At 40.5% G+C, this 14,968-nt stretch overlaps 1 protein-coding gene across 1 annotated transcript in view; it reads right to left on the reverse strand.

Moving 5' to 3' along the window:
- Positions 1 to 14,962, reverse strand: part of RNF43 (ring finger protein 43) — a 64,068-nt gene extending 49,106 nt beyond the window's left edge. Inside the window, exon 1 of the mRNA XM_035343249.1 lies at positions 12,998 to 14,962. Coding sequence (XP_035199140.1) covers positions 12,998 to 13,234 — 237 coding nt within the window. The 5' untranslated portion in view covers positions 13,235 to 14,962. The remainder of the gene's footprint in view (positions 1 to 12,997) is intronic.
- Between the last annotated feature and the right edge of the window lie 6 nt (positions 14,963 to 14,968).

The raw sequence follows: 14,968 nt of genomic DNA on the forward strand, positions 1-14,968 counted from the left end.
TCAGACTTTTTCAACTTTAAAGCCTTTTCAACAGTATAGGAAAAAAGAAGGTGTGGGGAGCTGGGGGTCGGCCTTTTCTCACAGGTAACTAATGATAGGACTAGACGGAATGGCCTCAACTTGCACCTGGGGAGGTTTAGGTTGGAAAGTAGGAGACATTTCTTCTCTGAAAGAGCAGTCAGGCATTGGAATGGGTTGCCCAGGGAGGTGGTTGCCCAGGGAGGTGGTTGCCCAGGGACGGTGTACACTGTCCCTGGGGGTGTTTAAGGGAAGGTTGGATGTGGTGCTTTGGAACATGGTTTAGTGAGTGACATTGGTGGTAGGGAGATGGTTGGACCAGATGATCTTGGAGGTCTTTTCCATTCCCAACGATTCTGTGATTCTATGGTCACACCAATAGCTCTGGCTTTAGCATTTCCTCAGCCCATGCCAGTCAGCCTGAAGTGTGCAGGATGACCACTAAAGCATGTTGCCTTGTCTTGCAGTAGGTTTTCAGGGGAAGAAGGATTAGACAAATATCAACTTCAGATCACAGAACCAAGAATTCAAGAGACGTGACAGCCTGTAGACAATAGAGCCAGAACTTCATCCAATGAAAATGAATCAATCTTGAAAAACCCCTAGCTTCTGCAAGCTGTCCCTTCAGACGTTATTCCACATTTTTCACTCGTAGTCTGTTGGCTAAAATGACTTTTTAATACTGACATATTCAGCATCCGTGATAGCTGGTTTACCAGCTGGTTTACCAGCTGGTTTACCAGACACACTGGATTCCCTAGCTCCATGGCTTCCAACAGAAAGGATGGGACCTCAGAATACCTTGTTTTGCATTACTTGAACATGAAGACCTTAAAGTAAAAGTGGTACAGCTAGCAAGTGTTTGAAACTATTTTTGTCTTCAACACAGTGACTGGTCTTTGTGGTGACCAAATGCCTGATGTTCTTGGATTACTGTGATTCACTCCCCAGGCAAGGAGAGAGGTATGGATGCCAACAGCCCTGAAAAAAAAAAAAAAAAAAAAATTAAAAAAAAAAAAAAAAACCACTTTCCTTTCCTCTAAAATGTAGAAAGGCTCTTATTTCAGCCACAGGAATATCTGACCGTTATTGAGATATGGTTGTTATAAAGGGAACCCCATAAGAGCATGTACACTATCCAAACACTCTGGTAGGTATCGAAGATGCAGGCTCTGTTGTCTGCAATATACACGAAGCACTGAGAACGTGAGGAGGGATGAACACATTCAGTGCTGCCTACAGAGCTAGCTAGCGAGCAGTCTCCTGCTACAATATCTTGTGACAGAGGTCCTTGAAAAGGGCAGGAAGCTGCAAAATTAAACAGTGTACATCTGATTCTTGCTCCCTAGCACTGGCTGGGCTGATCATCTGTGCTCCAAAGCAGGGTAAGAAGGATGATATCAATGGGAGAAACAGGAGGATGAAGTAAGCCTTCCTAATGATATCCTGATACATACCCAGGATGACAGGAAGGCCAAAGTGCCAAGGGCATCAAATGAAGCTTAAAAGCACCAGTTGAAAGCCATACGTTGAGGCCATTTGCAACAATGGTTCCCAAGGAACTATATGGTGCTTTTTGCAATATTTGATAGCTGATCCTTGTCTTCATCACTTCAATCTATTGAATGTATTAGAAACCTCTAAAATATTACCAAGCACTCAGTTCCCATGTCCTTTATAAATGTACTGGATGGCAAGGCTACCATCACATATGCCTGCAGAACAATACTCATCAGCTTCTTCCACTGTGAAAATGTTACCATCTGCTTCCTATCTTCTAATAATTATTTAGTCAGTATTCTCCTTACAACCCTTAATTTCCTTAAATGCCTTTAATGAGGGCATTTTGGAATTTCACCTGGACCTATCGAACTGTCCGCTTACTTAGTACACTCTACATTATAGTTACTGACAACTTACTCCATGTGGATTTTACAGTACTGGGCTTTTCCAGATGACTTGGGGCCAGTAGAAAAACTGGTATCACATCAGCTGCCTTCCAGTTATGAGTTTATTAACATAGTTAATAGTTCAACTATTTCATCCTCCACAACTGTTGGGTCAATACCACCTGATCCTGGTGACTGATAATGCTAATTTTGTCTATCTACATCATTATCTTATCTACAGACATTTCAGCCTGAGACAGATGAAAGAACTAAAAACATTGTATTCATTTTTCTGATATCAATTTGGCTGCCCTGAGTGCATCTTTTATACTTCAATTTTGTATAGTTCCTACAGATTGTCTGGCAAGCTTTCTGCTTCTGTGACTAAAGAGAATCTATTATTAATTATTTTATCCTTTGCAAAGTTTCTGCTCTCCTAATTTTTTTCATTATGCTTTAAACATATTTTAGCTTGTTAGTGTGTATGATCCCTCCTCTTTTTCTCATTTTACCACAGTCTTTGCTTTTTCAGGATGCTTTCATGTACTTTCTTTTACCCTTATGCTTAGGTATGTAGCTCTCATTTTATCTTTTTTTTTAAGTATTTCTTCAAAGGTACATTTGATCTTAATTCCTTCCTACTGTAGTGGCCTTACATATCTTCAAATCAGCTGTGAGGATATACCTCTAAGTTGCCTTCTTACATTCTTTTTTAATAAGCTTACTCAATTTTATGTAGGCCCCTCTTTCTGAATTAAAAAAGGTTAAAACTGTGGAAGACTTTTTGCCTTCTCTCTCAATATCCTTGCAGGTACAAAATACATTACCATCACCATCACAGAGCACCTTTCAAAAGATGATTTTTGAATGAGGTCCTGGAAAAGGCCACAGCAAGCATCGCTCCTCTCCTTGGTTCCCTGGCTAGCAGCTCCCTGAATGACAATGGCTGTAATTGAAGCTTCCCCTTACTGCTGTATTTCCTGCTCTTTGATCTTCCTCAGCCTATCGAAGTCAGTGCCATAGGTTGTCTGGCTGCTCTACAGTGTCATGTGGATGCAAGATGGTCCATCTGGGTGTCTTCAGCAAAAGGAAGCTATGATTGGTGTTCTTAGGGAAGACTGAGCAGGAACCTTCCCCATGGGCATTCCCTGGTGTTTGCTTTATGGGGAAAGCAATCACAAAACAGACAGTCAGAGGAGAGCAGGGGAGCATGAAAGCATGGGCTAGCACCAACTCAAGCCATTACTAGGTGCAACCATCAGAAATGGCGCATGGTGGTTTCTCAAGCAAGAACCCACAGAAATAATTTTGATAATCTTTTCTAACACAGGGCTTATAGGAGCTGTATGTTGCCCAGGGAAGGGGTGGCATCACCGTCCCTTGGGATGTTTAAGGAAAGGTTGGACCTGGTGTTTAAGGACATGGTTTAGTGGGTGACATTGGTGGTAGGGTGATGGTTGGACTAGATGATCTTGAAGATCTTTTCCAACCTTTATGATTCTATGATTCGTCCATCACCCAAACAAATCAGACTGCAACTACCTGCATCTCTCGTGAAAGTGTACTTTGCACTAAGTTTACAAATAGCAGCTTTTGGTGCAGCAATCTTCCTCATCAGAGACAAAACAGATGTCAAAAGTACTCTGGAGGAGACAGCAGAAACAACTGCAAAAGAACAGATGATCACAGAGAAGAAATGAAGAAAGCAAACTGTCCCAGGTAGATGACGCCAGGCAACAGCAATTTTATGTACTGGTGGTGATCAGGGAGAACACATACAGAAAAATAACAAAAAACATTGTTCTGACCAACTGACCAAAAGGTAGGATGAAAATGTAAGGGGCAAAGATAAAAGAAAATACTCCAGAAAGCAGATGAGTAGGGGAAAAAAAAAAAAAAAAAAAAAAAAAGCTGTATGACCTGAGGTGGTTTTAAGCTTATATGCTCATATATGAATGAGACCAGATGAAACAGAGAGTAACAGGGAGGACAGAGACAGAATTTTGCGGTGGTAGGGAAATATTTAGAAAAAGATTTCTGATGTTGTCATTTAGGGACATATGTGCACCCATAGCATGGAACAAAAGAATAACTAAGGTATAGCATGGCAAGAGGGAGCTTGTTCTTATCTCTTCATGATCTTTGTGATGTTTCACTTATTTTGGTGTAAAACTGTCTTGGTAAATAAAAATTACTAAGATCATTTCGTAAGTAACATGATTCAACATAGAAGCAATAGCAGAGATAGATATGTAACCCCTACTACTACTTTAAGACATAGTTCACTAGGGTTTCTGAGGTTGTATTTCTTCACTGGATGGTGGTCTAAAGAGAAACCTTATTAAGAGAAAATATATTAACCTTATAAGAGAAAACTTGCTAAGCAGTAACTTCTGATTCAAATTGTGATCCAGGAAGTTACAGGAATTGCCACAGTGCACACTTTGTTATTTGACTTTCATATCCTTAAAGATTTTTGCTATATTTAAATATTTGGGAAACAATATTAAAATTTTACCTATGATCCCGAACAAAAACAAACCAATGAAAGAAGCAATGTTCTTCGTTCACTCCCTAGAATATCTTCTCAAATTCTCTCTTCTGTTCTTCCATGTGGCAATCTCCCCAAATCCTTTTTTAGCCTGTGTCTTCACTGAAGCTACTCTGCTCTACTATTGAACTTCAAGGCACTTGGAAGGAAAATGGCTTCACGTCTGCAAGAGCACTAGAATGCTATTCATTTTTCATATCTGAATGCAATCTTTCTCTCCTAGTTCCTGCAGTGATGCAGAAGTATCCCTTCTGCAGGGATCCACAGGGCAACCAAAGCAAATCTACCTAGATGAACAAAGGTTCCATGGAACTACAGTTGCTGAAGTGCTTTTGAAGCAGATAGCCTAAATTCTATTTTTTCATGTAATCTTGAGTTAGAATTCACATACCTTTTGGCAAAACCACAGTAGATTTAATCCCTAAACTGCTTTATTTGCATTCTAAATTAACAGAGCTCATAACTGAGCTTTGTACAAAAACTTTGAATTTGTTTCAGCGTTTATGGTCAAAGAAAATAATTCAACAATGTAGTCAGAATATCTGTATATGACAATCCATTACATTTATGCAACTGCCCTGACAGTGAGCAGAGTAATGCACATTAGATTAACCAAGATGATCACCAGAGACCAAATGACTGAACAAAAGAGAAATCAAGGGCCAATAATGCCCTTAACTAGCCCCTTTAGGGCTAGGGAAGTGACAAGGTGAGAACACATCCGATGTTCTATGAGGATTATTCATGTCTCAAAATGCAAGAGAAGATGGTACACACCCAAAGTTTCTGATAATTTGAATGGGGTGGTGGTGGAAGAAAATGTCTTCCACTTCAAATCTGGCACTCTTTTCTTTCTTGCGCATGGGAGTAACGCATACAGCCTACATATTTGTGAAACTATATTCTCTCTACTACCTGCACTGAATGTATGTTTTAGTGTTTTGTTTTAATGCAAGGCCAATCCCTGGTGCTCCCCCAGAAAGGTGAAAAGGTCCCAAGCCTACTCTTGGCCAACTCTGCATGGAGGGAGCAAGAAGAGTTCCCCCCTGAGCCATGCAAGCATCAAGCCAGAAGCTCCGAAGCATGAGATTAAAATTCCTTAGAATCACAGAATCATTAAGGTTGGAAAAGACCTTTAAAATCATCTGGTCCAACCACCACCCTACTACCACTGTCACCCACCAAACTGCTGTCTGTCCCTAAGAGCCAGGTCCAAATGCAGGTTCAAAGCGTTATGGGCAAATGAAAGGCAGTACAACACTTTATTTCTCTGATGACAGTGAGATACTGGAAAAACAGACTTACTTATTTTTTTTCAATCACAGAACTCCAAGACAGAAGAAGGTACCATGACCATTCAGGCCACTTATGCCTACTTCATACCCTTTCTTGCTGTCTGTATTTAATGCAATTTTAAGGACCTAGAATGGAGGGATAACCAAAATTTTGCCTGATAACTTGTTGTAACCTTTAATTTTACTTACAGTGAAGAACCTATCTGTTTTATCAAAAATTTGATGTAATCAGTTGTGTAACACTGGTTATTTAACTTTAGTTTTCAGCTACTAGATCTGGCTATGTCTTTGCTAAGCTGCTCTCACCCTCTCCTTGTAGGCAATCTTTTGTATAAATGGATGCATATATACTGCAGTTTTCATTTTGCACTTGAAAAAGCTGAAAATAGTTGAGTTCCATAAGCATTACGTTTTGTAGGTGGGATCATTTCTGTAGCTCTCCCTACAGTTTTTCAATACTTCCATATCCTTAACACTTGAGTTCCAGAAATAGGTAAAGCTCTCCAGAGAGACATTACTAACACTGAATATAAAAGAAGACTCACTTTCATTACTTTCTTAGCATTTGCTTTTTGGTGCACCAAAAGATAGCATTAAAACAGGAATGACAGCATAGGATTCATCTCTTTTCATCACTTACAGGCACAGCTATTTTCAAAGTTGATTATTTAGGTAAAAAGATTGCACTGATATTACACCTTGGGAAAAAAAAAAATATCTTAAATAAAAATAAATCCTGTACTGCGATGGACTTCAATTCATCTGCAGGGTTGCTTAATTTGACAAGATGACCAATGAAGTATGTGACACCAAGGAGGATGCAGAGTAACATAACCCAGGCTTTGTAGTTGCTTTTCGTGAGATGACAAGAGAAAAAAAAAAAAAACAAATCTGAAAATGGAGCAACAACTTAAAAATACATATCTAAAACAACATATGCAACTAATACATTAATACTTCAAGTCTAAAGGGACTGGATGTAACTATTGAACATAGAGCAGCTTGCACCTGACAGGAAAGACAAAAACAAAAACAAAAAAAAAAAAACAGCAGAAAAGCAGAAGAGATAAATACATACATTCAATATTTTACTGACATATGTACTTGTCTTTAGACATTTCACATCTACCTGTTTTAGAAATAAATTCCTAAACATGCCATGAGGTTATGACTTGTCTAAGAAAGAACCAGTGGTAAAATCTGAATGTTGACTGCCTGAGTGCGCTCTACAACCCCATACTCTGAGTTTCAGCTTACAACTCAGCTTTGTTTATAAACCAAGATGTCGTGTATTTGATTCTTGGCAACCCCTGCTACACAGATTTTATGATATTGAAGACAGTTGGACCTGAAGATCAAAGTTTTCCATTGTATTCATTTATTACTTTCTTCCTTTTAGGTTAAAACTTTCTTGTTTTCAGTTGGAATAAGACTTTGGGAGAAAGTCCACAGAAAGCTTTAATGCACTTTTGAGAGCAATAAAAATAGAAAAACACAGAGATACAATTGTAGTATATTGTGTAATATATAAAAATATGCAACACAATTTTTGTTTAAAATAAAATCTAATAAAACAGACCTCTCTTTGATCATGCAAAGCTTGCAAAGTTTGTATTACTTGGATAATTCTGAAAGATTCCATTTTAAAAAAATATCATGAATTCACAGTCTAGACTTTCATAATCTGCATGAAATGCCTACCAAATATTTAGCTTTATGGAGGCACAAAAAATAAGAAATTTTCCCTTTTAACCTCACCCCTCCTACCAGCTTATCTTTGGGAAATGTCCACTTGCTCCTTGGAGCCATTCCAAGAAGGGCAGTCATGGTCAGGAGTCTTGTGTTGACTGTCGCTCGGCCCTGTTAACACAGCCCTTCAAACTCTTTCTTAAATGGAGTACAGCTTTTCACCAAGCATTTTCTGGATCAGGAAAAGGGAAAACACAAACTGCAAAGCTCTAACTCAGCCTCTGCATATGCTCAAGAAAGGAATGGAAGTTCCTCTTCCCAAGTGATTCCTCTAAGCTCAATTTTTTCTGGAGCTGATTCTAGCCAAGACTGCCTACTCTGCATATGGATTTTAACCTTTCAAATAAACACTAACCCTATACTAATGCTAATTACTTATCCTATACTAATCTATAGTGTATATTCTCCTGCATGCTACCTTAATACTATAGACCCAAATCTTACAAGGTCTGTTTGGCCCAAATAGTTTCTTGACCACTATCAATGTACTTTTGTTGGAGTACAATTGCCTTTTAATTCATTTTGACATTTCCTATGACTATTTTTACTTTCTTGAGTAGTATCTATGTCACCTCCAAAGATATTTCTTTTAAATGATAAGAGCCATTTGTTGCACTGTTTCACTTTACTGCAATTCCCAGTTCTAAAGGTTGCTGTCAGAGTTCTACTTTCTGGTACTCAGACAATTAATTTTATTATACTGCAGTCAGTACAAGTGGCTCAATTATTGCTAGCTTTTGAGTTAGTTCTTGCACATTATTCAGCCCTAAGTGAAGAATATCTCTCTGTGTACTCTAGTACTGGCTGTTCCAATAGGGAGAAATTGCTTCTTTGAACTTACTCGTATTGTGCTATCTGACCAGTTTATTCACAGGTAATTTAAGTCCCCATTATCATTTGGTTAGACTTTCCCACTTCTTTGATCTCTGTCAACATTATGTACTCAACATCCTTTTGTTGATCCAGGAGCTGGTAGTATATAAGACTACTAATATATTTACTTTCTTATGGGTTGGAAGTGTAACCCTCTACAAGCAGTTAAGAAGGTGATTATAATTCCCCAGCAGCACTATGCATTGCAGCACTGGAAACACTCCATTTCTGGGATGATCATGTTGAATTTACCATGCCAGTATGTAACTTCAATGGTTAATCATCATTGCTGTTCAAAATGCACCGTGCTTCTTTTCTGAATTCATCTATAAATGATAATCAGCTTTTTGATCGTGTACAACACCTAAAAAACTTATGATTTAAGATCTTCTAATTCTTACTCATTCCACCCTAACTAAAAGGCTGACTTTAAAAACATTGTTTTTTAATAATTTATTTCTTTGGAGGGAGAGGAAAAGAGGATAATCCTTGCTCTGAGCACTTAAGGAGTTTGTTCTGTGCTGTCAAGATTTTTTTCTGCAGTCATAAGCTAAAACAATGTGCTCAGTGGGTAAATGAAAGTTGACTTTCTCATGCAATCACCTAATTATGTAACTGCTAAGACTATACGGAAATGAAACAACGTTATTGTGAGACTTGTGATAAAGTAAGACTTATACTACCTCACTTTTTTTCTTGCATGTAGGCATGTAAAGTGACTGACCATCAGTTTGCCTTCTCTACTAAAGAGAGTAGTAAGAGTTTAGGTATCTCTTTTCAAATATTATTGTTTGGAACTTTTTCAAACTTTTAATATTATTTCCAAAAATACTAGCACCAGAACTAAAGAGAAAACTCCATTAATGATCCCAGCCACACCATACCTACTAGCAGCACCATCCTTTCCCTTGTATACAAGTCTGAGGTTATATGTACTCAAAAAAAATAATGCTCATGGTGTTTTATTTATGTATGCTTGTATATCCACTTTTCTAGAAAGCCTTTAATTAAGCGATGCACTATTTCTCAAATAAAGTTTTTTTCTTCCACAATATTAGATTTGCATGTGAACTCTGTTGTGACTCAAATTGGACTCCAAATCTTTATCTCCTTTTGTTGGGTCTCTAAATGTCTCTTTCATTTTCTTTCCATGCTTTTCCGTATTTTCCTATGTATCTTCAAATTAATATCATGAACTCTCTCCAGTATCAAATGGAAACTGAGGCATTGGGTAAGAAGGAAAACAAGATTTATCCATCAAAAATAAGCTAACAGAACAGCAAAATATCAAAAGCAGAGGTTGTAGAAATTGCATTAGCAATCATATTGAAGGGAGCTGATCTGGCAAACAGCTACACGAGTTGTGATTTGGAGGGCATGCTGAATCATTAGCTGCTGCTGGATTTCCATTTAGCAGTAAGATCCAAATACATTCTTTACAGCCTACTTGTCTGAAAGGCTTGGTTCTTCCATTTTTTAATACAGGGACTTTTTCAGACTTCCCCGGGACTTTTTTTTTCCAGAAGAAGTGCAGACTATTGCATGCAGTGAGCTCAACAGAGATCTAAACCTCCAGCCATCTGGAAATAGCCAGCTAGTACATATGCTACTTCTCGCTTGTTAAGCAATAGTTAATGCTTAGAGCATGTAATATCTGAGCAAGCTTGTGCTCTGAACAGGCTTGAAGACGATTTCTGTAAGAAGTCTAAGGTGTTGGTTTTTTGACCTATAAAGTCTGAAGTGGCACTGCCTACTTGAGAAATTCCTCTCCCTTTGCATCATCCGGCAGCAGCGCTGAGTCTCTGCAGCGCCAGGGGCAGCGCTGCTGGGCCCCAGCGGTGAGGGACCGGTGGCTCCCAGCCCACCACTGCTCCATGTCCCGACGGGCAAAAGGCAAAAATGAAAACCCAGCCATTTCCCAGAGAACTGGTGATGAGGCAAAGGGGGGCAAGTGGGAATTTGCCATTTGGGTTATTTGGGAGGTAAGAAAGTTTTAAAGTCACTAAAGAATGCAGCACTATGGTCAAGGTTAGTTTCTGATCCTGAAGAACAAGTCAAAAAGAAGAGAGAAGAAAATATTATGGCAGAAATATGGTTGTTGAGACTCAATCACTGATATGCTGGATTTTCTATATAATTAGGAATGTATTTCCAAAAGTTTATTAATCAAAACAACATAAGAAACCTACAAGTTAAATAGAACTTTACTTAAAGGTAGGCCTAATCCTGTAGCACTTACCCTTAAGCAACCTCATTATCCTGCTGACCTAAGAGAGAATTATCTTGAAAGCAGGACTGGACCACGCATTCACCTTTCCCAAGCTAAACTCTGCAGTTTGTGTTCTCATGTGATGCGTATGAGGACTGGCTGCATCTTACTGACTCCGACACAGCCAAGAAGGTCAATCCAAAACCAATGTAAAACTAGACTTCTTAGTTCATTAATTGTAAAAATGCTTAAATTACATATATAGAAAAAAAAATATAAGAAGGTATGTGTGAACAGGCTGAAGTTTATTTACCTAAGAGTTCTAATGACATCAAAGTTAAGCACGTGGCCTGTAACGTTTTTGTAAGACTGGGATGTTGGCAACCACATGTAAAATTATATTTTCCAATAGAGCATAATTCAGGTGTATTTAATACCTGACTGTTTAAATGAAAACTAAATATAGTTCTTCCTACTAATTTCTTACATTTTTTACCTTCGCAGTTATGGCTCCATTTCCCATTTGGTCTCAAGTTTTGACTTTCCAAAGGCAAGAACCCACTGAAGGCTCAGGACCCAAATAACACAATGTTTAATATCACAAGTTTCATTATGCAGTGGAATAATTAGAAGCTACGCAGTAAGATCCATCCAACACAGGGTGCTGGATGAGGTGGACTTGAGCTTTCTCAGAGCTCTGTGCCCAGCACCATGCGAACATCCTGCTGCAGCAGACAGTTTGATCCCCCCAGTCCCAACATCACGCACTAATCCTGAAAGCAGATCCGGATGTGCAAACCCTTCAAAACAGCACCGGAACTCTGCGGGATACAGGATAGGAACAATCACCTGTGCAAATCTAGCAGCAGGACCAGGCCTAAAATCAAATATAATGCAGGTCCATGTCTGTTTACACAAACCAAGCAGATTAGATTAGTGTTTCTGTAACCCTCTCCATTTTGAGGATGATTTTTAAGAATGAAGTTTTGTAAACCCTACGCTATTCATGGCTTAGTATTCAAAATGCCTCATTTGTTTGCACTGCAGGGTGGGCTTCAATGACTGCACGTGACACAAAAATCATGGTTTGAATCACTGCATTCGGTTAAAAACATTCAAACATCATACAGAAGAGGTTATCTCCTTTTCATTTCAAAAAGGTCCATACTCTATACTTTGTGCTCAGTTGCAACACCACTGTAGTTTTTGTAAGGAATAAATATTGACTTTCCTGGACATTGCCTCACGACAGAACAGGACCTTGAGTACATTTGACTAAGATATTTTTTACCCTGGTAATATAACTTTATAACATAGCTTTCATTCCAGTTATCCGATTAGTTCAAAAGGCTTTGCAAACGTCACAAATTATCTATTTTAATTTTCAGCCACGTGATCCTCTTTTAAAGCTGGCTCTATTGCATTTCTTTTCTTCTAAGACTATAAAAAACTTCTGATTTTAACTTAAATTTACAGGTTACAGCCTTAATTAAGATTCAGATTGCAATATACCACATTTGCAAAGTCAAGCCTGAAAAAAGCCATGCAAAAATTAGGGTTCAGTATTAACGTGGGTGATTTTGTCATTCTTGGTTTTTAAGAATAAAGCACATGATGAGCAAATTACCGATAGAAAAGAGAGTACACAAGTCTCAGAAACTGATCTCAAAGCATGTTGTAAACAAGAGATCAGCCTGTTCACTGAACAGCACAGCTCTCAGTAGCATCTGTGTCTCACAGTGAGATGTTTGGATGCTCTCCCTTCTTAGAAAAGGTCAGAAACCAGCATGAATTTCACTTAAAAACATACACAGTGGTGGCACGGTACAGGAGCCACTGGATGGGTAAAATGCAGCTTCCAGGTACAGGTGGTACTACAGGCAAGACTACAGCTAGAACAGTCAGTAATTCTGGGGAGCAACACCTGGATGTGTACTTTAGCTGTAACAGAACCCTAGCTATTAGCAGAAGCATGCACAGATTTCAGAAAGAAAAATAATCATGTTTTCTGTTAGATGTTTAGTGTCCCAACATGTGACTCAACACAGTCAGCTTTATAACATCAATTAAGATATGCAATAATCTTCCTGGGATCGATTGACCATATCCAAAATTAATATTAATACTAGCACAACTACAGATGGTAGCAGAATGAAGAGGCAACCACTTACATAAGCACTTCTGCCTCAAAACACTGTGCAGGGTTGAAGAGCAGCAGCACAAAGAAACAAAACAAACAGGTGGACAGCTCACATAAAAATACCTTGGCACTCTGGTTATAAATGCGTAGTCGGGAAATAAAGCCAAATGCTTCATGCTGGAAGCTGGAGCAGCAAGGAGAAAAAAGGGGGCAAGGATAGAAAGAGTGGGATTGTGAGATTGGCAGGGCTGGATAAAACAGAGCTGCTCTTACCTGAAGCAGTTTTCCTTCGGCTGGAGTAACTTCAGCGACGTTTGCAAACTCTCCCTCCAGGATGATTGGCTCCACTTTCAGGGGGATCACCCTAATGATCGCCTTCTGTGCCGCCGACCTCTCAGACTCGACTGCCGCTGCCAGCGCCAGCTCTGTATGGCCAAGTCCTACCTGCAGGGTAGCCATGAGCAGCCAAGGCCAGAGGACAGCCAGCTGCAGCTGGGGGCCACCACTCATGCTACCAGCTGCAGCAGCGCGCTCTGGCCACACATACCGCTCCAAACGCGTCCTCGCCCTGCCAGCAGCTTCCAACAGTGGGTGCAGGGTGTGCAGCACTGGCGCCTGGGGCGTGAGAAAATGGGGAGAGAGGGGCTCGGGTACCAGCCACTGCCAGCGCTACTCACTGCGCGGCCCTCCTGCTTCTCGCCATCATCGTTTCTCTTCCTTGGTGCCACGTGCTCAAAGGCCGCTCGGAGCTGAAAAGCATACTTTAAACCAGAAAAATAAAAATAAAAAAATACAACCACTGAAGTTATGAGTCCCTCCTCTAGAAGATAGATCCAGAAAGATCAGTAAAAGAGAATGAGCAGGTTGCAAGCACGGGTTCAGTTCAGACACAGATGAATCTCCCGCAGCATTAAGAACTCGTCAGGTCCGCAGAGAGGAGGCACAGGGAGGTTCCTCCATGGACGCAACGTCCTGGTGTCTCCTTCCCCAGAGTTAGGAAGATCACCAGGTTCAAAACATCCATCTCACATATGCTTGAGAGACACATCTGCTTCTTGCCAGCAAGGCATCTCTTCCACAATATATGCTCTTGCTCTTAAAGTTGAATGCTGTCTACAGTTACTGGTATCCTTCTTAAAAACTTTGCAGTAGGTATCTCTTGCATTTGTGGTAAAAACAGAAGTTTGCTACTGTATTGTTCCCTTCCAAATTGAATCAATCCCTTCCATCCTTCCTGTGCCAGAAATGCTTCATTCAGGCTTAGAGATCAGTTCTAGTTTTCTCCTAACAATCCAGGCTTGGTCTCACTTTGGGTGCAATTCCCAAGGATAGTTATTGAAGTACGAAGCTTCTCTTCATAGTTTCAAGTTCCCAGGAGATTTTAAGAAGGCCCCAAAACATGCTAAAAGGTTACACACCAAGCAAAGCAGGTATCAAACAAAAAGTAACCGCATATCTTGTTTCCTTCATGCTACGAGTTCCGGTATGGCCACTTCCAAGAAGATCCCAACTAAAGGCCCCACAAAATAAAAAAACATAAAGTTCCATGGTCTTCCCCAAAGTCACATGAAACGTATTGAGGAGTCTTCAAAACTGGGAGAGTTTACACAGGGGATATGTGCAACTAAAAAGTTAGAGCGATCACTCTGCTGTGAAGAGAAGAAGTGATTAAAAAAAAATCTGCAAACCTGTTAGACAGCACGCCTGCTGCAACCCGCAGGGGCTGGGACAGATGGAAATGCTTCTGCAAATCCCAGAAAAAGTTACTTCCAGTAGCTTAAGGAAACCATGTGCGTCTGACGATGTTTGGTTCGGGTCTTCTTGCTCCTTTTTAGAAACGCAATCTGTTCTTGAAAATAAGGAACGCTTGAAAAAGAAGTCACGAAAGACAAGCCGTCTCACGCACATGCAGCAGGCAGGTAGGTGCGAGTGGCGCTCCACAGCCCGACAGAGAATCCAGCGAGATCAAAGGGAGAAAATTACCGCAGACAGAAAGCTCCCGGGGCAGGCATGGCTGCAAGTGAAGTGTCCGCATGCAACCCACAGCCTCGGGAAAGAACCCGGCCCCCTGTCGGGAGAACTCCCGCGGAGTACCCGGGGCTCCCTCCCCGCGCAGCCCGTGCGGGCACCGGCTCTAGGCGCGGCGCAGGGCGGCAGCCGAGGCACGGGCAGCGCGGCCGCGGCGAGCCCCGCGGGGCCGCTCGACCATGGCCGGGGGCGGCCGGATCCCGCGGCGGGCGCGGA

Source organism: Oxyura jamaicensis, chromosome 19 (genome assembly GCF_011077185.1).
Source record: "Oxyura jamaicensis isolate SHBP4307 breed ruddy duck chromosome 19, BPBGC_Ojam_1.0, whole genome shotgun sequence".
In the NCBI taxonomy this organism is placed as follows: Eukaryota; Metazoa; Chordata; class Aves; order Anseriformes; family Anatidae; genus Oxyura; species Oxyura jamaicensis.